General features: G+C 39.3%; 1 protein-coding gene and 1 long non-coding RNA gene across 7 annotated transcripts in view; both read right to left on the bottom strand.

Annotated features, from left to right (window-relative positions):
• Window positions 1–1,263: 1,263 nt before the first annotated feature.
• Window positions 1,264–4,637, bottom strand: LOC146559467 (uncharacterized). Its single transcript, XR_014888259.1, has 2 exons — window positions 1,523–4,637; window positions 1,264–1,437 (listed from the first exon to the last, which is right to left on the bottom strand). It is a non-coding gene; the product is annotated as an uncharacterized LOC146559467 (long non-coding RNA).
• Window positions 4,638–21,406: 16,769 nt separating this feature from the next.
• zbbx (zinc finger, B-box domain containing) overlaps window positions 21,407–26,636 on the bottom strand; it is a 76,996-nt gene continuing 71,766 nt past the window's right edge. For all 6 annotated transcript variants that reach the window (XM_085245449.1, XM_085245451.1, XM_085245450.1 and 3 more), the window contains one exon: window positions 21,407–21,680. In XM_085245449.1, the coding sequence (XP_085101575.1) occupies window positions 21,593–21,680 (88 nt within the window). In that variant the 3' untranslated portion in view covers window positions 21,407–21,592. The remainder of the gene's footprint in view (window positions 21,681–26,636) is intronic.

The raw sequence follows: 26,636 nt of genomic DNA on the forward strand, positions 1-26,636 counted from the left end.
CCACGGAAAATCACGTTTTTAACCTTGCTAGCACGTCCATATGGTGTTTTTTAATAATCTAGGAGAAATATCAGCATATTATCATACTGTATCTGCCAAAGCCATGGCTAATCTGTTTTGCCTTGGAACTGCAGCTTGAAAACATGGATTCAGACAGATAGTTGTCTGTCCGATCCACCAGGTTGACAAAGACATCAGTAAAAGTTAGGAACACAATGTGCTCTTTTGAGTGCTTCCCACATTCAGCTACTGACAGTCAAATAATAATAAAGTTCATTTGTATAGCATGTATCAAAACCAGCATTACAAAGTGCTTCCTAGAAACAGCATCATGAAGAAATTACATAAAAGGCGACACAAGACTGCAAGATCCAATGTGATTCCAATAGAATAGAATAATGAAATCTATTCTAACTTTTTACAAAAAACCACAAAAACCTAAACAAAAAAAAACAGCTTTATGATCTAAATGACTCAAAACCAGTGACTAAAATGAAGACACTGGTGAGGCGAGCCAGATTTCCTCAGGCAGGTCATTCCACAACTGAGGAGGCCTAATCGGCAAACAGTCGATCGCCTTTTTGTCTAGCTTGAGGTGGGAATAGTTAACAGGCTTGTACCTGTGCCCTGGTTGGTACGGAAACAGCAGTTTTAGTATATATTCTAGAGCCAGGCCATGTAGGGCTTTAAAAGTAACATGTAAAATCTTAAAATTAACACTAACAGTAATAGGCAGCGAGTGCAGAGTCATTAAGACTGGTGTGATATGTTCAGTTTCTTTTACACAGTTACACATATTCAGTTTTTTTGTAAGAAATCTGGTTGCTACATTTTCCACCACCTGACTTAATTTAATGCTTTCTGATTAATACCTGTTAAAAGACCATTACAATAATCTAACCAGGTGGGAATTAAAGCATGAATGATACCCTGATTGGGTGATCATGTTTAAGTGTTTCTCGAAGGTGAGATTAGGGTGAAATAGTACACCCAGGTTTCGGACAGCTGATTTCACTTGAACGGATTAAGGACCAGGATGGAGCTTATAGAGAAACCTTAACACTCTTAAAACTCTGGAAATAGCATAAATAAGTTTCATTGGTATGTTTGTATGTTTGACTTAAACTTGAGAAAAAAAAAGATTTACAGTGCAATGTCATACTGAAAGGGGAGACGTAGTTAGTGTAGCAGGTTGATATTTCTGTCACGGTGCGGCATGGCACACCGTGGAAGGAGTGGGGAAGGAGGACCCAGGCGCGGTACTCTGTGTATAAACAGTGCGTTTATTTACAGTGATGGAAACAATAACAGTAAATCCCCGTGCTCTCCCGTGACTCCCGTGTCGTGTCTTCCCAAAAAGTCCGTGCTCCGTGTTCTCCACTCTCGTGTGTCCACACACACCCCGTGCCTGCTGCCCTCCGATGTTCCACGCTCCTCCTGAGGGGAAAATGACAGAGGCAGCCGTCAAGACACTTAATTCCAGTAGGCATACACTCAGACTTTAACTAAGCAGAAGACTAACGTGGAGTCTCATGGAATGATCCCGCGTCGGTGGGAGCTCCAAGACTCTCTTAAGTAGCTCCCCCGACGAGGCCTGATCAGCAGCAGGTGTGTGGCTTCGGGTGTGGCCAGTCCCCTTGCAGGACCACACCCTCCAGGCCTGACGCCGCCTATAAACAGGTGCTCAGCCACACACACATATATATATATACACACACACAAGCACAGAGAAGGGAAGCAACACCAAAATACATATAATAATACTAATAATATAATTCATAACTGCTCAGGGATCCTGGGTCGCTCAGACCCAGGACCCTGACAATTTCTGTCTAATATCACACTATAATGGAGACGTATTTGCCACTCAGTGGGATGGCACTTAGTTAGAGGTGTTAATCACAAACAAACAACAACAGTAGTGGTCAGAAGTTTGGGCATAAAATCCAAAATAAATACAAACTTTTGCACCCAGTTCTTGTGTTTTTAAAGTCATTAACGATAGATGCTGCACAGTCATTCCTCGGCCATAATGAGTGAAGCACATTACAAAATCTATGGGAAAACAAGGCTGAATATGCTTGGGGACTGTACAAGCGTTCATATTGACATGAGTGTGAGTAATTTTTATAGCATATGTTACTGTAACTGTGGCTATTCCCATTTTGTTTCTAATATACTCATTTAAAACCTGTCCAGCTGCCTGTACATATAATCTGAGTTGGGCCTGCAGCATTACAAACAGGTTACATCCACTGGTTTGTTTCAGCTTCATTGCCATTTTTGCTAGGTGTAACACTGTTTTGCAGCCACTTCATGATGATCTACTGACTGTCTCATTGTTCCCAGCTGCTGGCATCAAGACTGTAAGCAAATTTCAATGCATACAATGACAGGACACAACCGGTAAGCCACTGGTTAAAGATTCATTTCATTCATTAAACTTAAGCCCTTGAGATGGCAGTAACCAAATATATAGTATAGGGAATAGTAGTATATTTGATCTACTGTAGCCTTATTAATAATCAACAACAGAAACTATTAGCAGTAGCATTATCTAGCAGCCAATCACAATATTTTTTTCTTGATCATTTCTTCCTTTTATATTTGAAATTACTTCTTAACTTTTTAACACATTGTTTAAACACGTTAAAATGTTCTGGTTCTGGTATTGTTTTCACAAAACATCTGATAAAACATGGGGTTAAATAAAAAAGATTGATGTTTAAGTAATGGGTGCTCTCATTGTGTTGAGTTGATACACTTGGACCACAATGTGCACCTCTAACAAAAACAAATTTGTCCAAATGTATTTATGTACAAAGTCTCTGATGCTTTTGGAATGCCTGAATAGTTAAGGCAACGCAGTTTCTGCTAGTGAAAATCAGTCTGTTGATGTTGTTTCCATGCTGTATCGTTCTTGCTTAATTCTCATTTTTTTCCACTTCTTCACCGCAGTCATCTATTTTTCAGCTCAGTGTAAGCACATTTCTCTTGCCTCATGCTTACATCCTTTGTGCATGCATTACCATTGACAGTTTCTCAGATAACACTGTTTTCTTCCCGCCTCATTTGATCAATTTCTCTTATGTTGCTAACTGTATCCTTCTTCAAACAATTTTACTATTGAGCGTGTCTTATCGAGAAATTGACATGCCCATAGTGTGTTTGTGAGGGTGGAGCTTCTCAACAAGACTGCCCATAGGAGCTAGTGCAGGAAGATTTACGCTCAGTTTCCCCATGACTTTTATTATTTCATAAACGTTTGTGTGCAGAAACGTACAACTGTGATTTCTTTTATTCACTCACGTCAGATAAAAGAAGAAATAAAAGACCTTTCTGTCCATGACTGATTGCGTAAACTAGAAGTAGTATTGGTAGTATTATTCTAGTAGTAGTATTCTATTAAAACAGCATGTTTCATATGGCATGCTGCCGTGCATACTATTAATACATTATTACTTGGCTTCCTATCAAGCGAAATTTGGGTCCTTCTGCCCCATGTTTTTTTCCTGTCTGTTTACACATGCACACTTTAAATAAACCTGTGTTCTTTGGCAAGAGATTGGCTGCTCCTGACTCTATTTTTACTGCTCTGACATCAATTTTGACTTATCACTGTTATGATTCATCTGATTTATGATCTTAACAGTTAAGTTTTTTCTTCTTATTGACCACCTTGGCTACCTTGACGTAGAAGAGTTAGAGTGTTGTGTGATGAGACTTCATTAGCACTTTAGCAAGAACAGCCTTGAGCACATACACATTACAAAAACATGATTTTATATGATGTATTACTGTAACTGATTCAATTTAATATCCATCCATCCATTTTCTTCCGCTTATTTAATTCAGGGTTGCGGGTCTTTACCTCACTACACGTACAATTTTGTACGTGTAGTGAGGCGTTTTATTACTGTGGTATTACAACTTTTACTAAAGGAACAGTTGTGCAAAGTTCCTCCACCACTTGTCATTGTCAGCTAATGCTAAATATTCTGATGAGTACTTTCGAAGTAATAAGATTTTACAGTTTTTCAGGCATTCATGCATCTGCAGCAAGATGAGGCAGCCCGTATACATAAAACAATAAAAGACCAGTGTCACAAAATCATGATATGTTGCAATCCGGTCTGTTTTGCTTTGCAGCTCTGTAATATTACTGTGTACTAAAACATTAGCTAGACTAGGTTAAAAATGGAGATCAAGTACAACCTCAAAGCAACAAATAGTTCCATTCTTTTGTTTTTGTTGAGATTTGTGAGGCCTGCATTTCCGTTCCTCTGAGATCTATTAATTCTCACGGCAGTGCGCTGCATAGCTCTACTAGGATCTTTATTTGTATCTTCTGAGAATAATAAATCCACTCTCTGTCAGATGTAAAAAACAATGACCCCAGGTTCAATCTTCAGATACCTGAACTTTGACCTTCAAAATGCCAGTCCAATTAGAAAGAGGGGTTGTGATTTACTGTCATTTACAAGTGTCAATATCTGCGTGGTTAAACATTCATGGCTGTGTTTTAAATGGGTACTTCAGGGCTTTTCTAGGACACTGAGATAATTAAAACGTGTTGGAAAAAAGGGTGAAATGTTGTCATTAGTCATTACATTACAACCCCTCTGATATTAGTTCCTGTTCTGTCTCCTAAAAGAACAGTTAATTTTGTCTTGCCACCTCGGTCAGTGGCTCAACAGCCTGTAGAACAGAATGTTTTCAGCACAATATTGAGCTATCCTTTAACACTTATTGATGAGCTTCTGTTTGGGGAGTGCAGACAGCACATGTGAGGACAGCTTGACCTTTGTAATAGTGATGGGGGATAGATAGATCAGCAGATGAATAATAGATAAATTGAAGCTGTACTCCCGAACCTATGTTCAGAAATGATCTCTTCCCTGATTCCACAAATGCTACAGCAAAGCCTCACCCACACAGACACACACATGCACAAATGGGTGCACACATACGCACATTCAAAGTTCAGATAGAGAGGATGCCGTCATCTTCTTTGCATGTCCTTCTCGCCTGTCCGCTCATTCTCCATATATCAGCCATTTCATTTACTTTGATTTGGTTTTGTGTATATAGTATTATCACCCCCACGAAGAAGATATGCCACAGTGTGGTTTCCTGCTGCGATGTCCAAATAAGTTGCAAAACTCATCTCCCTGTAAATCTGTATCACGAATTTCAACCAGCGCACTCCTCTCTTTTTTTTTTCTTTTTTTTCCCTCTGTGTGTATCAGCAAGTCTGCAAGCAAGGAAGGTACCGTGTGGACAGCGTTAGTGTACAGACAACTGTGAGAAACTGTCTGCTGGTATCTGTGTCTGTGGAAAACAAAAGCTCATTTACAACATGCACTCCGAATGAACCTGCCTCAATCTATGAACTCCTTCCTGAACATCTCCCCTTTGAAAATATTAATGGGCACATGAAAAAAACAAGAACCGCCAAAAATCGTCACAAAAAAAGACACACAGGAGAGAATATGTTCACATCACAACATTGAAAAAACAACAACCTTTCTTTCATCTGATTTGACATAAAAGAAAATTGCACTGATGTGGAACCCTTATAGATGATATCATATCTCATCACCTTAGTTACTGAGTCACGGTTTCAAAAGCAGATTCGATTGGCCGCTGGGACCACTTCTCTGTGTACTGCTAATTAGCACTTTCATGGCTTTCCTGAGGTCTGTAATAAAGTTGGTGGGACAAGCGCTCTTTACCCTGAAACACATATACATGCACCCTCACACACACACGAGGTAAACCCAGACAAATAAGTTCTCACTCCGGTTTGTATTTTTACTCAGTTGTATATAGTATTTGTATTTGTATTCTATTTTTATCTTATTGTATATTTATTTTATTTTATTCTACTGTATATAGTATTTTATTTTATTCTATTCTGTACAGTTGTGTACTGTATTTATTCTTATTGTATTCTAATTTTTGCCTCATAACTTTTGCACTGTCCACTTCCTGCTGTGACAAAACAAATTTCCCACGTGTGGGACTAATAAAGGTTATCTTACTCCGGTTTAGGGACGTAATCAGGGAAATAGTAAAAAACATGTTTAAAAATGAAATAAATAATAACAGATCACCAATTAAGGCAAAATGAAGAGGAATACTGTAAAGCAAGACAATCCTGGAAAATAAAAGAGTCACTCTCCCCACCAAAGCTGACTCTGTTTACCAGCTGCTAGTGTGGCTGTCGTTTTCATTGAGTGAGCCTGCCTCAATAAATAAATGTTCTTTGGGACACCCACTGAAAAACAGGCACAGAACTTTGCAGGTGTGTAGTTAAGGAGAAATAAGAGTCACGGGAAACTCAAACCCCTTCTCCCCACTCTCTTTACACATCCTTTTTTTCTTTAAATGGGAGCCATATCAGCTTTTCCTCCATTTTGCCTGCTCTGTCTGGCTGGACAGCTTTTTTGTACTGTTCCTGATTTTTGTTAGATGGTACCTGAATCTCCCCATTACGCAAAAGCCGTCCTTTGCCGGTGCTCCTTGATGCACTCTCACAGCCGAGAAAAAAGGTTCTGTTTTAGAGATCTAAAAAACATATCAGTGTTAGCAGGTTGGGGAGTCCTTTGTGTGTTTGCACTTTTCACTTTGTTTTCATATTTTGTTGCTTCCACTGGTGAGGTTTAGGTCGACTGAAAAATACCCCTTTCCAACAGTAACCCTGCATGTTGACAAAGCATGAGCCAGGAGTGACAGACCCATCTAAGGAAAGCTATAAACCAGAGCGTCAGGGTGCACTGAAAACAAAGGACACCTTGTGAGTAAATAAGGCACGCTAGCGGATCTGACAAAATAATGGGAATGAAAATAGGCTGGCCGTGTGCATAAGGATTTAATGGGGGGGGGGCTTTGGTCTGGTATCTTCTGGCATCTTATCTATTTCAAAAAAAAGAAAAGGTAGGTTGTTGATACTTGAAACAGTTGTTCCAACAGAACAATGACTTGAAAAACATATCAAAACTGGTTTTGGAATAGATAAGACAGGCTAATATTGAGCTTCTGGAGTGGCCATCCAAAAGCCCCGACCTTTACTCCGTCAGATCCATGGCAGGAAACTAACTAATTTAAATGAACTCTACTAATTCTCCCAACATGATCGGTCTAATATCCAGCCAGAACGTATTTGTGAAAAGCTTCTTGACGGCTACCAAAAACACCTGGTCAAGGTGAAACTTACTAAGGAACATTTAACCAACTATTATCACTCGGCTGTCAGGGTTCGTTTAGCTAATCTGTGCAGGTGAATGAATTTACCCTGACTAAAGAAATCAAGAGAAACGCTCTGGGCTACTCAGTCACTAATTCCTGTTACTGTACTTTTATTACAAGTATTATACTGTAAAAGCAACAGGCTGCATCCAATTCATGTTTGTTGGTTTTTCCATTAAAGATGAATGCTGTACAATCATTCCACCCTGGAAAAAGAACAGTTCAAAGAACTCATTAAAACATTTATTATTGCGATGATCATGCCCATGATGAGTGGATGTAAACTTCTGACCACAACTGTAGCTAACTAAAACACAGAAATACTATATGTTAAAAGCTGGTAGTCCTGCAAATACTAATTTGCATTGCAATTCCTCTGTCTGTTAAATACTTAGAGTTTACAGATGGTACCACCATGCAAAATATAAGACTTTCCTCCTGATAACTTCATTAGCATCAATTAGTGTCAGTGGATCTCATTTCAGAGTGAAAGCCTTGGCAGACATTAAAGGCAGAGCTCAGTCTAACAAACAAATTCACTGAAGCTTCTTTTTTTAAACTCTGATGCACTCCATTGCATCATCCTGTCCTTCAATCAGTGGTTATAAGCATCACACAAAATAAACTGCCATTCTCTGAAACAAATCAATGTCTAGTATGATGAAATTCATATTCCAAAATCAATAAGGGCTTATACATCAGGGTCCAACAGCTTCTTACTCTTGAAATTCTGCATGCTGTGGATGGAGAATTCAAGGTCAATTTTTTTTTCTTCAAAATGAATTTGAAAACACTGCAGCAGAGTAGAATTTGTGGGATGAGAAAGAAAAAGTGGAAGATGCAAAGAATCCATATGTATGCTTTAGAACAAACAGCTGAACCGATTGTACGAACACAGGGATGGCGGTTACAGAATGCAGTGAGAGGAAGCAAAATCCAGAGATGTCGACCGGCAAATGTTCTGTACGTTTGCCTCTGTTACATATACAGCAGGTAAGAGAGATAATAAAGACAGGGCGGGGGAAGAAAAGTGAAACAGCAAAAACGATGTAGACAAGGAGATGGATGTTTATCCTCCCCGTGATCATGTAGCCGTCTGTCTCTCATTTAGCCCAAGGTTCTGATTAAGTCGTTTGTGTTTAAAGAGGAGGAAGCCTCTAATTCCCCTCCTTTCATCTAATTTAATTATGTGCTGACATTCTCCCTTTCTTCCTTGGAAGGATAAAAGCAGCTTAAGCTTTTATGTGGAGCTTTAATGACAGCGGCGGGGAAACTTTACTCACTGATTGCTTAGCCTTAAGTGTGTTTAGCCTTAACACAGCGCTGCACCAAACACGCTTGTATACACACACACACACTGAGTTCCACATGGTCTTCCCACATGGGGACCCAGCAGCTTGCATACAAGCTTGTAGAAAAACACAAAAAGTCTTTTTATGTTTAAGTATAGTTCAGTCAGGGAGACAGAAACACTGTGTTCTGTTTAAAACACAGTTGCATTACTGCCATGGGGTTCATTTTTACTCCTGTGTTTTGAAGTTTTTGGGTATGGTGGTTCATCGGTTAGTTAAAATCAGCTAGCGAGGGGCTTGCTTGTCCTACATGGACTACATGTTCTCTGTGTGTTTCTAAAGGCCCAAACAAAGCATTTTAAGTAAAAGAACCAAAGGTGTGAATGTTTTTGTGCCTGTTAGCATGCCAAAAGGGCCAAACAAAGCAATTCAGCGGCAGGATTTCAAATTTTCACCCTCTCCAATATCTGGGAATCCAGCAAACAAAACTTCTGCGAGAACATCAGATACACTGCATACCCATTCACTACCTCCACCACCTCTCTCTGTCTGCCTTGCTACATTAAGGGCACACTACTTCCTGTATTCTCTCTGAACTATCACACCCACTGAATGGAGCTGAATGTTTCATAACAACATGAAGGGAAAGTTGAAATTACATTAAAAGGAAGCGGTGCGTGCAAATGTACAAAGCAAACAGGAGTATTTCAAAACAGCTGAGACTTGTACTAAAACATGATGGAAAATAAAAGGTCATTCTCAAGCCCGTCTCAACGTTTCTCTTCAGCAGCGGTAAATACAAAATGCATCCTTCAGAACTTTTTGGTGAATGCTGCAATGAATACCATGACTGTAAACTTTGCCCCAGATTTCACCAAAATACTAGTACATGTAAAAAAGTAAAATAAATAAATCTTACTTTGTTCTTAATTTCATTCACAAAGATTAACTTTCATATGTTTTGTATTAATTGGACAGAAAGCAAAATATTTCAACCCATGTTTAGGTTTAGATGTTGAACTGTTTTGATTATAGTTTATAGCTTGTGAAAATCAGAAATCTAGTATTTTACATTCAAACAGTGTCTCTTGGTGGGCTTTGGCACACTCAACTAAAATTATGGCGAAGACTTTTGATCTGGCAGGTTTTACAAATGACAATAATCGACGCCCTCGACACAGAAGGTAAAAAGCAGTTGTGTGCAATACTGCCAATTTTGGATAGAGATTCGATACCAAGTAAATATAGCGCCAGTATCCAATATCTGCATGCTTATAAAGGGAGCTTATGCATGGGAGAGCAGTGTGTCATAATTTACAAGATTAATCTCATACAAATGCCAAATTCTGAACACATTTTAATCACTTCTAAATTAGTTAAGACTTTGGGTCAACTTATGTTGTTTAGGGCTACGACTATCGTCTATTAAAAAGTTTTAAAAAGTGACAACCAAAACAATAAGTACATTTTTCATAGTGGATGTTTGAGGTATACTAAAACTAAACGAAACTGATTTAACCTTAATTCAGTGGGCCACATACTGAACTTGGAGGATAAAAACAAAGCATCAATCCAGTCACATACCAATGGCAGCGTTGGTACGAATATTTAGATTAATTCGCCCACTTCTACTGAAAAGGTTGGCAGTTAGCTGACATGTTGTATTTAAGTGTATTACTAGAGAGCTGACTGGAAGGAAGATGTTCATTAGAAAAAGGTGTAGAAGCAACAGGCATGACTGCCTTTGGAGGATCATCAAGAAAAGTAAAGTGAAGAACTTGAGAGAACTTCATAAAGAGTGAACTGAAGCTGGTGTCAGTGTATCAAGAGCTACTACACAGAGACATCTTCAGGAAAGGGAATTCATTCCTAATATCAAAGCACTCTTGAACCACTGTCAGATGCATCTTACCTGGGCTAAAGAGAAGAATAGCTGTTTCTCAGTGGTCCAAAGTGTATTTGGAAATTAAAGTCCGGTCTGTGGAGAATCCAAAGAGAAATTCAGCATGAAGTTTTTTTGCTGGTATTGGTGATGGTTGGTGCACTGTCCGAGTCAACGCAGCCTTCAAACACGAGATGTCAAAGCACTTCATGTTTCTATCTGCTGACAAGCTCTATGGAGTTGCTGGTTTCCTTTTCCAAAAGGAACTTCACGCCTACCCACAGTCTCAAAACTGCATTCAAGCAGTTTGCTGACTGATCGGCCAGCCAACTCACCTAACCTAACCTGAACCTCAAATAGAATCTATGGGGTATTACCGAGAGGTAAGCTGCTCTTAAAGCTTGCTATGCTTCAGTAACACATCAGCAATGCCACAAGCTGATCACTTGATCACTGCCGTGCTACACCACAATGATACAGGTAAGCTGAGGTAAAGGAGTCCCTACTAAGTATCAGGTGTTTAAATAAACATACATATTTCTCAGAAGTTGGACATTTCTGTATCGTAAACTTTTCTTTTCTTTTTAGATGCATTAGCACCATGCACACAACAGTCAGCTCACTGACCCATTTCTAAGGCTTTTGTAATGATTATGCTACAATGAATTTGACCAACTATAATATGCACGTTTTTCTGAGAAGCATCATAAATGAAAAAATCAAAATCAAAAATCAAAATGGCCTTAAATATTCAGTGTCACTTTTATATTTTGGATACAGCAGAGATTTCTTTATGGTTTAGATTTCAACGACATTTTTAGTTTCTTCTTCTTCAAAATCTCCCAAAAGTTTCCTGAAAGTTTGTCAAATCCAGGTGGATTTAAAGATAATAAAGGCAACAAACACATACAGGTACACAAATACTCATGTGAACTATCACAAACGCTACTCTGCACACAGAGAGACGATGTATATTCACAGGGAGCTTTGTTAAAACTCTGGGAAGGTCTGAACTACACAAAAGTAATCATTAAAAAGTGAGTTGCAAAACATCAAATCATCAAATTACTGTAGAATTTCAGCTGAACAGTGAACAGCATAGACTGTATTGTAAGTATCAGCTGTATAAACAGCACTACACGGGTGGGTCCTGCCAAATCAGCAGCTATATCTTTAATTAAGATGAAGGGAATGGATATAGTAAGAACGACAAACAAACAAGTCATTAATCACCTCATTGGCAGTCTCACACACACATAATTCTAAGTGGCAGACTAGAGGAATGTGTGTGTGTGTGTTTGTGGGTATGGACTAGGAAAGAGTCAGAAAGGCAAAACGAGCAATTGGAGACAAATCTGGACCATAACAGTGAAGCAATGCAAGAGAACACATTTTTTAAAGGCCACAAATGAAGGAATCTGAGGGACTAAAGACCAAATGAAGATTAAAATACATGATTTTGGGATAACTGGTAAAAAAAACAAAACAACAAGTGAAATGGTGTGAAGAACAACAGGAAAACTGAGAAATGTTGTTGTTTTTTTTGTCTTTTTAAAAAAAAGCAAATCGGAAAATAAAATAAAATGGAAAAAATACAACTGAATCCATCATATCAGTATTGTGTCTGATTATATTACACAACCCTCAGTGTTGTCATTTTTATCAGAGATGGACATGGCCAACATGGCATCGCACTCAGGTCAATGAAGACTTCCAATGTGGATCTGGTCATCACCATCTTGGTATTTTGAAATCAGATGTAATGTATTGGACATCACACAATAGGCTCATACAATATTGAGGGTAAGCCTACCTTATACTATGTACATTAATAAATTAAAAGGATAATGTTTTTTTAAAAGAACATTATATTCAGTAAGGTAGGATTGAGGCGGAACATGTGTTGCTTCTTTGGCACCATCTTTGCTGGCACGACTGTCGTAGCAATAATAACCAATCACCACAATGCAAGCTAGTCAGTATTAACATATCTCAGGGATTTTAAATATGTCACTAAACTTCTTTACACTGACAGAGAGAGGAGTTTCACTAGTCCAGCACGTTTAAAATCAAAATGGGCTGCATGTGGCACATGACATTAAATGAGTTTGATCCCCCTCCTCCAAGAATATTCACATAACAGGATTTCACTGGCCAACAGCCGTGCTAGACCATCTGAATAAACATGATTTGACTAGGTGCTCAGAAGTTTAATTCCTCTTGATTTTCAGCGCAAGCAAAGCAGTCGATCCATAATTTAGTTCAGCAACAGGCTCTGTTTAAAATTAATGAGAAGCAAGGCTGCTGAAGCCTCAGACGTGCTCCTGTGAACCCTGCCTAAGAATTCAAACTAGCAACTGAGACCATAAGCTCATCAGGAAATTGTTAACTGATGTCACAAAACAACTAAACCAAGGGTCATATTCCTATAGACTTTTACACAATCTGATTTCTTCAGCTTCTTGCCCCACTTGCTATTAGAAATAATGCATTTTTAAAGAAATGAATGCTTATATTTAACTTTTCAGACCATAAGTCCCATCTTTCATATACAACACTCAACACTGGTAATACCAGTTTCCCCAGAAAGGACCATTTTCTTTGGTAATATGCTACAGCTCTTGTTTGTGTCATACAGACCAGCATTCAGCAGCATCATCACGCTGAAGTTAATGAACCCAACTGGCTTTGGGAGGGATATGGAACATCATACCCAATATATCAGTCAGTCACACACCCCACTGTTTCAGTCTTGACACACTCATAATAACACAAACAGTGACTTGGAAAGAATGAAGCAATTACCCATTACAAATTTCTCATTGAAAAAGTAATACCTTAGGTGGTTGTTGTTGCCAATTTCAATGATTCTGTTATTATTTTTGAAGGGCTCTACTGCCCCCACCCCACAACCCTGAATTGGATAAGCAGTTAGGAACATGGATGGATGGATGTTCTCATGCTTTTTATTAACATTTAAGCCATTACTTCTCTTTTTCCAATATGAGCGCTACAGACTAATCATCTTTTTGACATTTAGTAATGATGATGAGACACCACTGTGATGGCTTACAGGTACACATGATGAATTAGTTGAACATATGCTAAAAATAGCCGCAGCTGTGCATAACAGACCCTTGTTAGTCAATCTCACATCCATTCGTGGATAATTGTGGCAGTGGAACTTAAGCTTCTGCACATGTACCCATTTCCACAAAGAATGAGAGTCTGATTGAACACAATGAGGCATATCTGCAGCTTTATAAATCTAATAAAAAGGATGCATGTTGATATTTCTGTGTGAGTGTGGAGACAATGATACTTGACCAGGCTGCAGAGCTGAAAGGAACATCATCATCATTGTTCTACAGAGGTACAATGGCTGAAATGTAAGCATTTCCCATTCTGCAGAATATTCTTATTGTGTTTTGATTGGGTGAAATATTTATTTATTTGCTGAACATAGTAGTTATTCATTTAACCAAATATTGGACGAATGAGTGGCACATAGAAGGTGTCCTGCATTCTCTTGGAGACGTGAAAAAGCCTGAAAGTCATGTCCTACACAGTCTGGATAGGAGTGAAATGTCTTTTCAATACAGGTAATGTCTGCATTGGACTTGACACCAGGAGTCCACATTCTCTCTTGTTTTTGTGGAACCTGTCTCCCCACACATCTAGTCCTGTTGCCAAGGTAAAATCAGCCTGTCCACTTAATGCAGAGGCTAAACTAAACCCTCCATCAAACTTGAAGCTTCACTCAAAATAGCAAAGCAACATAATGTTCTTTGGATTCATAACTGTGGTATAATTGCTGAATTTCAAACTTTAATCCCCAACACTGCTGGAAAATATAATCACTGTTTAAATACACAGCTGTACATGTAGGGAAAGCAATTACATGCATTAAAACGCTGATACATTTCCCATTTCCCCTCTCACATAAATAAAAACAACAGCAAATACACTTAAAGCTTCCTCTACTGCAAAATCTCATGCATATGCACATCCCCCCTTTTTCCTCTTGACATTTTTAATTTAACATTATAAACTAAAACTTTTTTACCTTTTGTATTCTACACTTGGCAATGTCATCCTCAAAACTGGATCATTTTATAAATGAATGCATTATAATTTATCAGCTTACATTAACACACATACACGTACGCAGACAGACTTTGCAGAGAGAAACTAGTCTAATGGGGTCTGAGCAAGGGATGCCTAACGAGGAGCTCTAACAGGTGTTTCTCATTAAAGCCAGAAGAAACAAATCCACTGCAGGAGAGAGAGAGTAAGAGAGAGGAGGAGAGAGAAGCAATATATCCCCGTGTTATTCATTAGTGTCTTATGCTGCTGATATTAATGATTCACTATCCATAATATCTCCCATACTCACCACATACACACACAAAAACCAAGCCCGGGCTCATAAACACATTATATCACCCAGTATCACCTCATCTCTCCTTTGCTCTCTGGCCTTCTGTACTCTCTTAACATACACTCACCGTCCTCTTCATTAGGTATACCTGCTCATTAACGTAAATAGCTATTCAGCCAATCACATGGCAGAAAACTTTAAACTCTACTTTAGACGCGGTCAAGATGACCTGCTGAAGTGATGGCTGCCTCCAACAGGATAGCGTGCAAATGTCACAAAGCTCAGATCATCTCAGACTGGTTTCTTGAACATGACAAAGAGTTCACTGTACTCAAATGGCCTCGACAATGATGAAATAAAAAATCTTCATCAACACGAGGCTATTATGTTAATCTGTTAATAATATGTTAACATACCAACATCTCTGAGGGTCTCCAAGGAATGTTTTCAGCACCTTGTTGAATGTGTTGCACAAAGAATTCAAGCGTTTCTGAAGGCAAAACTGGGTCCAACCCGGTGTACCTAATGAAGTAGTGAGAGAGTGTAGTTGTCTTTCTGCCCTCTGGTCTTGTTGCCTCCTGGGAACACGAGGCGGGTCTGGGCCCGCGCTGGAGAGTCGGCGCAGTGGCAGGATGGCCGCTGTGTTGCCTGGGATTACTCCTTATCCCCTACCCAACCCTGTTGCTGGTCACGTGCTCTATAATGTTGTACTGTGGACATTTATGTGCTTTCTGTGCAGAGGAGTTTTTTTTGTTTCCTGTTCTCATGCTGTCCTCCTGTAGCCCAGCATGAGTAGAGGTCTCTTTTTTTCCTCTTGTACTTTTCCCATTGTAGTGTACATTTCAGTGGTTTTTCTGTGATGCAACCGTTCTCTGACTTGTATCCCCATGTGATGTCTGTGTTGTGTGTGTAAGGTTGGGGGGCGGGTTCATTTCACCTGCATGTGGCGAATAAAATTTGAACTTGAACTTGACCTTGAACTTGGTCTTTACTTCATTATCATTTCACCTTACTTACATCTGATATTTTTTTAAAGATCCTCCTGCCAATACTCTGCTAATGGAATCTTTCTGAACATCAATTCCTTTGTTTCACTTTTGCTTAATATGATTCCCACCATCTGTGATGGGCGAGCACCCCTTTTTCTAGCGCAGGACCAGGCTGAAGACAGAACTGAGTGATGTTGAGTCAAAGAAAAGCTGTAACTAACAGCACATACAGACAGTTTGCACACAAGCACTCACACACACATACATTTCTAACTTCTGTCTGGCACATGGTTCTTTTCTCTCAAGGCCACACATTTTACATCTACCCTTTACCCATTCTAATTAACCAGCTGGACCAATCCTTCACCCAGAGAGCTTCTCAGATTAACCCCAAACACCTTCAATCTGCCTTCATCCTCCAAACCCACACATTTCAACTGTATCATCTCCTGTCCCTCACCTAACAGTGGCAGCACTTCGCTGCACATGGATGCCTCCTCACCATTAACCACTGAACTGGACTGCACCAAAACCCACGTGCAAGGCGGAGGAGAGAAGGGAGGAGGGGGTTGGAACTGCTCGTTAAACACTTTGAGGGTCGGCAGAATTAATTACAGTGATGTATCGATTTGTCAGCGGGTCCCTGTGGCTCAACCACTGCACCGGGAGACTGCCACCGAACTAGGGGGGGACAAATGGAAGGATTAAAAGTAAAAAAGAAAGATGATGTGGGAAAACAAGTGGAAGCAATAGAAACCAGCCTAAGGAAAAGAGAAATAAAGGAGGGAGAGATGGAAGAAGAAACCATGGCGATGGGTGGGGAGGTCTGACTGGCAGTAGTTAGGGAGAAATGGCTGTTCATGGAGTGATGGAATAAGTGTAAGAAGACAAGGGCCAGGCGGAGCTAGAGACAGACAGAGGGAGGAAGAGAAGAGTTGAAAATACATTTCCTTATCAAACTGGATGGCCCTCTCCCTCCTATTGCAACCCCCATTTCTTTCATGTCCTCTGTTGACCTTTCCTTAATTTCTATCCTCTACCTTCTCAACCCCTCTGTTCTTTATATTTTCTCACTTCATCTCCCTCTCTCCTCCCCTCCATTATAACTTCCTCTGGCTGAACCTTTTGTCCAGGGCACACTGTACTTCCATCTCTAGCATATGGGGTCATTTAAGTATAGATGAGGCCCATAACCTTGAAAGTTATATCAAGGCACAACTAAGTTAAAGCTGGGCGACATGTGAGGACATGGCCACGGAGAAATAATAACACTATCCAAAGAAGAAGCAGGGTTTGGGTTAAAGAAAATATGAGCATAAACAAGATTTATTATATTCTGCTATTTGCCTGCAAAGTTATTCCATACCTGTGCTATGTGACATCCATTCACAGCCCGGGACTAATAGCGTAGGCACATACAGCCATCGATACAACTTACAAGCTATGAGGCATTTTTTATGTTTCACAATGACAACACATATTCTCCTTCACCTGTAATGAGGTGGCACGACTGCAACCAACAACATAGGACAGGATTAGATGGCAAATATGCCTACGGCCTGACAAGCACAAAAGTAAAACAAGCTGCTTGTTCATACAGCTGCAAGCTACACAGCATACTTGAAATATAAATGAGTGCGCTTCATTTCTTTTTTCGGGGGGGTCAAAGGTGACCGTGGTGGTTAAGCACTCTCTGCATCAATACATACATACACAGACATAGTGCCAGACCTGGGGGTTAACAGGATATAGTCATACTGTTATTTTAATATTACGTACTGTAGGAGTGTTTTATAACCACAGTAACATGCTTTTGTTTTTTTTTGTCTTCCTTTAATCTAGTCACTAATCATCCACATTAAATCCACTGAGGGGTGAAGTGAAGAGGACTCATACAAATACGCTGCATTGTTGGGAAACATGGGTCCTGGCACCAATTTGGATGCTTTCAGACAAGATTGCTGAAGACCCTTCTAAGTTTCTTCTGGGATCATAAATTTTATGGAACAAAACCTCATAGATGGTAAGGATGTGTTGCTGCCATCCTGTCGCCCAGTCCCTAAGTTTATTCTTACGAGGAAGGGCATCTTTATAAAAATTCACCGTGCCTAGCCATCTATCTTCGGTAAGTCTGATGTAACTCTCCAACACATATTCTCAAGATCAGATAGGAGAGACACCATTTCAGGTACAGATTAAGAAACTAATCTCAGAGGATATTCTGTCAGTTTGACACCTTTAAGGCTTTCAGCAAAATGGAGAGGCCTCCTCTAAATGCATAATCATCTACACCTACAGGAGATTTTCGACTGATGTGTTTGACAGCACTCTCCACTACAATCATCAAAACACCAGATGATGGACTATCATTTAGAGGGTGCTTTCTTCCCTGCAGTAGAGTTTCAGACAATCAATGTCAATGTGCAACGAAGCAGTTTTGGTAGCAGCTCTGGTGGTGAGCCAACACCTTAATATATCAGTTTCTGCTGTTTTTTGCTTTAATCTGCCAAACGTCTCATTTTGTACAAAAGTAGCATCCGTGACACCAAAGGGCTGCACGTGTGGCTCACACCAGTTTACTCTTATCTCACTTTTAAATCTGGGCTCACGCCTCCTTATTAGTTTGTTCAATGACTGTTCAAAATAACATTCAGGGAACACTGGTAATGTCACTAGTCCTTTAATTGGCTATTTAGCTGCAACATCCTAAGTGGTAAACACAGACAAGTATCACCTTAATTTGTTTACATGCCAATGCGCTACTTCGAGGCAATTCTTCACTACCACTGCTAACAGCATTTTGTCTGCCCATGACATTTTGGCAATAGGGCAAGTTTATTTTATCAATATAACTAATTTATTGTCAATAGCTTTTTAAAAACTTTAAACGCTGAACACATTCAAATTTTTTTTTCTTCCTAACTGTCATTTCCCTGATTGTATACTTCTTTTTCATCCTTCTTTGCTGACTCTTCCCAACCCCAATCTAGATGACCACAGAACAATTAAAAAGAAATTAAAGACTACATACGTCAGCATTTAATATTACAAATGCGTCCACTAACACTTCATAAAAAGTGGCGAATGAGTAGAGTAAATAACACTCTTAAATATTAGTGCCTTTTCTGCAATTTTGCCCATTTCTCAGTTTCTTTGTGGACTCAAAATGTTGCTTGCGTATGCAGCTGCCATCCTTCGTGGCACAATAAAGGCGACTTGTGAGACTCTGTAAACAAGAAAATCTTTTCAGGGCATTCTGGGTGAGGAAATTGGAGTGGGTTTTCATCAGAAGACAAGCGAGGAAGATATCTGGAAGCGGATCAAAATTCTTCCACGGTACAACCCAATGAAAATAGCCACTAAAACAACAAAAACATGTACACTTAAAGAAGAAGAAGAGACAGTTAAAGACGGGGAGGGAGAGCTGTAGCTGAACCAGTGACCAGTTTCAACTGTTTTTTGGGTTAGAGCTAAAGATTGAAATTAGTATTAAAATAATGTATCAGAAGTCAACGTGAAAACAAAAGAAAAAACAAAACTTGTGAATTTACCCCTAAGAATTATTTAAATGATGAGTTACTTTCATATTCTGGCATTTTGGTATTCCTGTTTTTTGTAATGCACCCAGTCTGAACTCCAGTTCCTGAGAAGGGTCAGTTAATATAGTGGAGTTAAATGTCAACTCCTCCAGTTTCACTGTCTTTCTGACAGCATCAACATCACACACAACTCCAAATCTTACAAAGGTCAGCTCTCTTTTTCGTCTTCCTGTTTGCATGCATGTGTGTGTCTGTGTGCGAGGGAGAGGAGGAAGAGAAAGAGGATCGAGAGGAAAGGAGTGCAGAGATCTCAGAGTTGTTTAAACCCAGCCTAGCAGTTCGATATCCATCAGATTTATGTCTCTGTTATTTTCCTCTCCTAAACAGTAAGTGATAAACTCAGTGAAGGACACAATAACAAAGATCTACCTTTTCACCTCTCTCTCCTTGTCTATCTCTTGGTCTCTCTGTCTTTCTCTCTCTGTCCCTGTGCTATCAATCAGCCTTGCGGTGATTGCTGTTGGATTACAGGGCTTTTGCTGTCTGCTCCCAGCGATTAACGTCAGGACAAATAAAATAGCCCTATATCCCTCCATAGTGACTGGAGTTAAGACTAGAGCCGTGTGCACAGAGAAACGCATTTGCGCACACACACACACACACACACACACACACACACACACACACACACACACACACAAAATAACATGCAGTGCAAAAATTACCCTTCATCCTAAATGCCATCAAAGTTAGCATCTATCCACAGCGGCTATAGATCTCACTAGGTGTGTGCATTCATTCAAACGTACATCTTGCAAACACAATTAAAAGGAAAATAAAATAACTCCTCTGCTGGGCTAAGCTACCTACAGCCTGCTTCCAGAGATGCTGACTGCCCACCCTTTCTTTTGGAAACACAGAGCTAGGCAGGCAAACCACTCCGCTGCACATAATGAACTCTGATGGTTGTGATTATCCACACAGTCTGACTGCTTGTCAAAAATCCCACGCTCAAATGGATAACCTGCTCCACTCGTGTATGAAACAGAAGTGTTGAGTGTTCTAAATATTAGAACAAACAACTTTGGTTAACGTTTTGCTGTATTACGCCTATTTTTAGTCGGGGATACAGAAAATTGTAATCCAGCATCTGGCATCAAGCCACCAATCATCAGGGTTTTGGCCATGCGTGTCCTCCATAACATTTCTACAAGCTCATACAGCAGGCTAAAAAAAGCTTTAACATCGACTGACATTCTGCTTCTCAGTTACAGAATGTATTTGGTAGTATTATACAGGCGTGATCTTCTGCTGTATCTACCTGTTTGTCCTTGTTTGAACCTCACACAAATATCGGCTGGAGAGGAAGTAGTCAATGGTGGGTTGTGAACTCAGCTGAGGACAGTGGCAGTCGTGATAGATTGGGACTGGCTGTGGGGAATAATAGAAAACAGCAGAGCTGCAGAAAAACACAAACATACATACTAACAAACACCAACGGCACATGTACACATTCACCATGGAGACAACAAACCAGTTCCAGCAACTCGTGTTTATCTTCTCCCACTCCTGCACACACATGCAGAAACATGGCAGCAGTGGGCATTGACACAGTTCCTTATTCCCTGCCTTACAGACATTATTTATCACCTGCAGGAGTCTCCTCTGTGTGTGTCCATGTGCAGACAGTCTGACCTGATCTAGTGCCACCCTAACCTTATTAAGAAACAAAGTGATGACAACAGAGAAAAATGTTCTTCCTAACCCCTGCAGGTAAAATTGGCACCGCAGCAAACTGTCCCTCAATGTCGGTCCTTTAATGCACATCTCAGACAGCACACGCACACACTCTGACAAACACGCCATCAAAGGGATCCAAGAAGACTCCTGCTGAGAATAAAGCCAAAGTCACCATTTATCTTCATGTCAGCTCCCCTTCTGTTGCCAGTCGCATTGTTTTTGTACCTTTAGCTAATCCATCCACAGGAATGCATCTCACAGCTGCTGTTCAGTATAAGAACTAACATAAACATGGTGTATGGCAAACAAGGGCATACAAAAAGAGACAAACAATAAATCAAACAGCATTTATTCATTGCTCAACAAGCATTACATTTATATTTTTTCATATTATTGCAGAAAAGTTTAGACTTATGCGTTTAAGGGTGTCTACACCAACCTTTAAGTGTAATGAACACAATTTAAAAATGCATCCACTGTGGGATTTCGCTTGCATGACTGTCACGCACATGTGTCCGTCAGGGTAGCAAGAGGACACTCTGTCGATCTCTCTTCACCTCCTCCTCATCTTCTTCCTCCTCTTCTTGTTCAGCAGTGACCCCGCCTCTGCAAGACAAAATCCACCGATCAAGAAGTTGCTGGCCATTTTTTTAAACACTCATACTAAAGTGATACAATTAACCCCTCCAACTGTCCGTACACTCTTCCTTTTTTTTGCTTCAGGCATTTAGGAGAAGCGTTTCCCGCCTGTATTCAGCTACGACGACACCAAATTACCTTGGGAGTCATAAAAAACACCGCCCACCTCCAAATAAGAACGAGTCACTCTATTGATGCCATCTCAGCCAGCATGTGCAGTGTTCTTGATTTTATTGTATTAGCTAACTTCAAACTTCGAATAATATAGCAAAATAGTTGTGACATAGCATTATATCCAGTTACAGCATCAGTTAAATGTAAGCGCAAAAGTAGCCTAGGTACTGTTTTCTCTAAAAAGTTTGAGTAATAATTATGATATCTTTGACTGTACAGCACTTTTTAAAGCACACAGTTACTTCACGTGCGTAAATACAAGTCATTCAGATGTTTCATAATTTTGCCAACACTTGGAAGAAGTCACTTGAATGACAGGAAATGGATTTGTATGTTCCAGAAAAGTCCAGAAATCACCACAAGGCTCAAGCCTGCCATGAACTGGAACACCAGCATCACAAAATTTCTTCTGGAGAAAAATTTTATGGTCAGACAAGATAACATTTGAGCTATTTCACCATAATAGCAAGAGGTATGTTTGGAGGAGTAAAGATGAAGTTTTCAAACCAAAGAACACTGTACCAGTTGTCAAGCATGTTTGGGTGCTGTTTTTCATCAGTGGCACTGGTACATTCCACAAAGAGAATGGAATAATGAGGAAGGAGGATGACACCTAAATTCTTCTACTTCACATCAACAGTAAGATCATTGAAACTTTGGATATATGTATATATTTGAGCCTGTTTATATACTTTTGACCCTGTGTAGAATTAGAGAAAAACAGCCATTAAGCTGTATGAATTATACAAAAATGTGCTTCACACTTTAGTTTTACAACAACTTTGTAACTCTAGTAGAGGCTGTGCAGTATTGTCACATAACAAAACTGAAAAATATTTTCTACCTGGGATCAATGTTCCCTCTAATTTTTCATGTGTCTGAGCGAATGCACAAACTCCCTGAGTGATCCCTTGAACCACTGTGAGCAACAGCAGACGTGTGCACTGTGGTCACGCCAGCATCGAATCCATCCAAGTTACATGGTTTATTAAAATAATCAAATTACAGCATTTACATTTATGTTAGACTACTTTTAATTAGCTGCTTTAGCCCACTTACAATGGCATTTAAAGAAAATCTTGTTCATGACCTGTGTAGTATGGTAACACTATTGGAAGTAAAAATAACTTGAACTCCAATTTTGAAAAAACAACTTTCTTTCATTTTTTTTTTATAAAGCTCTGACTATTATGAGTATGAGTCTGTGGTCTGGGAGAGAGTCCTGTAACTCTGACTGCAAAATACAGTATATAATGACCAATGTTGCGCAATTGATTATTTAGTTACTTCTTCAAAAAAGTAACTGAGTTTTGCAAACAACAACGTTTTTTGCAGCTGTTTACCTAAAAATGCAGCCAAGGCGTTTTTTTAAATAAAAATTTCAAACTATTTACAGAACAATCAGGTGTTCTGCATCAAATTTGATGCCACACCTGATTATTTGTGCCACTCCAAAAAATAATTTCTGTCCACTATGAGATAAAGGAGAACAACACCTGCAGACCTGACAACAGGAGATGTATCACTCCTGTAACACCTGTAACATTCAGCAGTCGCCTCATTGTTCTGACACACACAACAAAACTATTGACTACACTACACACTAACTACATAAGATTTGTGCTAAACTATGGGCAGAAATCTGTGCCATCAGGAACTGAATTTGAATAAATTAAATTTGAATTTGAATTGCTCAGATTGAATCTGAATTGTAACTTGAATAAATGCTTTTAAAAACTGAATATGAATTAGCCTAATTTGAAATTCAATTTATTGGTTTGAAAATGATCATCACTAAACTGAAATTGAATTTTATAGTTTGAAAATGAATTCATTTGCTTTGAAACTGTATTTTATCCTTTAAAAATTTAGCTCTCGAATAATTTCAGATTCACTTCTCACCATTCAGTTTTAGTTCCAAAATTCAGTTTTTTGGGACTTACATCCGGTTCTGGTTCAAGTGCAGATTAATAGAACTACGTTTTACTAGCGGACCGAAAGTGTTACTGACGGGAATCTACAGCGTCTTGAGCTGAATTAAGACTTCAGAAGTCATTCGTCATGTGGAATGACCAGCGGATAAACTCTCAGGTTGGTAATAAATGTATTACATGTATAAGAACAAGCGTCATGTTAACAAATGATAGCCGTACAGTAACTTTTATGCTTATTGTAGCTGTTAGCTCAAAACGCTAATTTAGCGTAGTTTGCCCTGAATTCAGCTTTGACAACAAATATGATCGACTGTTTCTAGTAGAATTCCAAAGTTGTCATCTTGTACCCTGTCAGAGCCCTGTATGCTTGCAGAGACCCCTACAGTAGGGAAACATGCAAAACGATGTCCAAACCTTTGTATTTCAGCTTTATTTATGTCTTACACAGCATCCCAACTCTTTAGCTAACTTAATAACTTTAGCTAAAGTGAATAGTTAGTGTAATTCATTAGTGCAGCAATACTGGATCACATCTGTTTGAAGTGATATGATATGTGACTGTCACTGTGTTTAACTACCATAATAATTCTTAGGGTACTGAGTGCATGCTTAACTTTTTTTTTTTTTTTTTAACATACTGCTCCATTGCTATGTTTGACAGGCTGAAGTTGTCGGGTCACCTCCTAAATCGACCATCTTTTACAGGTGTTTTGTGCCAGAAATGGAGTGTCCACTGAAGACTGAAGACACTGAATCTCTACGCCTTGCCATTGATCCCTCTTGTGCCTTCATCTAGACAAGAGACAAACTTAACCACTCTCACATGCTCTGTACCTACATCACCTTCCCTGACAGTTGTAGCTTGGCTTATCTGAGGGTGAAATTATAAGAATGTGTTATTTTGCAAAGTGCTCTCTAGGGTTCCTAAATAAAATATGGCATTGAGGTAATTTCTTTTGAATTAATCCCTTCTTCTGAAATATAAGAACCTCTCCTGGTTTTAATGGCACTTTGGATTTCCTGACTTTCTGTTCCACTCCCAACCCCAAATAGATGCTGACAAGCTGACACAGTAACATGGAAGAGGGAAAGAAGTTGGAAAGGACTACTACAAATAAACCTAATGCCTAAAAATGTAAAATAATAATAATAATAATAATAATAATAAAGGCAAAAGATGAAGTAACAAGTTTTTAGTTTCTTGGTTATTCCAAATGATCATCTAGATGTCTGTGACATGTGATGACAAACACCATAAAGGAAGACCTTTGTCATCACATGCTTAAACTCATCATATATTTTTGCATATGCTGAACAGGCAGTCAGACATGCTGTAACTGTTGAGTAGAAAACTGCATGAACACCATACGGCAGGGGTCTCAAACTCCAGTCCTCGAGGTCCGCTGTCCTGCAACCTTTCCATGTGTCCCTGTTGCAACACACCAAGTAGGTCATTAGGAAGACTATAGAACTTGACTGCATGTTGAGTTGGCAATTCAGCCATTTGATTCATGTTACAGCAGCTCATGAGTGAATGAACATGGTGCAATAAAAGTATTTTTAGAAGTATGTGTTTCCAAATACATACATTTACTTAAATTTACTTGAGTAGGATCAGGGGTTGCCACCTCAGCATGCAGTCAAGTTCTATACTCTTGCTAATGACCTACTAATTGTATTCAGGTGTGTTGCACCAGGGACACATGGAAAAGTTGCATGACACTGGCCCTTGAGGACTGGAGTTTGAGACCCCTGTCATATGGAATATGACAGGTGTGGTTGAACTGCATGAAGACTCTGAAGTTTCTCTTCTCTTCTGGCAGGACAGGAATGTGGCCTTGTCCTGTGAGCCACCGTAAGGATGTACTTAGAGTAGAACTGGACTGTCACCGGCCTCAGGCTCTTCACCTTTTCAAAGACAAAGCAGTCATTTAGATAAAATATTAGATATTGTTTACCTGTAAATGCACAAAGTAAATTTAGAAATGTAATTATTGTCAAGAGTGAACAAGCACTGATAGTGTAATCTACAGCTGTGGCCAAACGTTTAGAGAATGAGAAGTGTTGTTTGTTTATTTACAAAGTTTGCTGTTTCAGTGATAGTTGTATATCATATTATATCACTTCAAACAGAGATGATCCAGTAATGCTGCACTAATGAATTAGACTAACTATTCACTTTAGCTAAAGTTATTAAGTTAGCTAAAGAGTTGGGATGCTGTGTAAGACATAAATAAAGCTGAAATACAAAGGTTTGGACACCGTTTTGCATGTTTCCCTACTGTAGGGGTCTCTGCAAGCATACAGAGGGGGTACTCTGAGAGGGTACAAGATGACAACTTTGGAATTCTACTAGAAACAGTCGATCATATTTGTTTGTCAAAGCTGAATTCAGGGCAAACTACGCTAAATTAGCGTTTTTAGCTAACAGCTACAATAAGCATAAAAGTTACTGTACGGCTATCATTTGTTAACATGATCTTGTTCTTATACATGAAATACATTTATTACCAACCTGAGAGTTTATCCGCTGGTCATTCCACATGACAATTGACTTCTGAAGTCTTAATTCAGCTCAAGACGCTGTAGATTCCCGTCAGTAACACTTTCGGTCCGCTAGTAAAACGTAGTTCTATTAATCTGCACTTGATTACTCTTGAACCAGAACCGGATGTAAGTCCCAAAAAACTGAATTTTAGAACTAAAATTGAATTGACTGTGTGCACGTTAGGATATGCTACTTCCGGTGCGGAAACTCCTGTGGGGAGCTTTGTTTCCGTTGTCCTATTCGTGCCTGGTTTATGGTCCAAAACAA

Source organism: Mchenga conophoros, linkage group LG14 (assembly GCF_057382185.1).
Source record: "Mchenga conophoros isolate Kocher_MC1m ecotype Shallow Benthic linkage group LG14, M_conophoros_male_GT1.1, whole genome shotgun sequence".
Lineage (NCBI taxonomy): Eukaryota > Metazoa > Chordata > Actinopteri > Cichliformes > Cichlidae > Mchenga > Mchenga conophoros.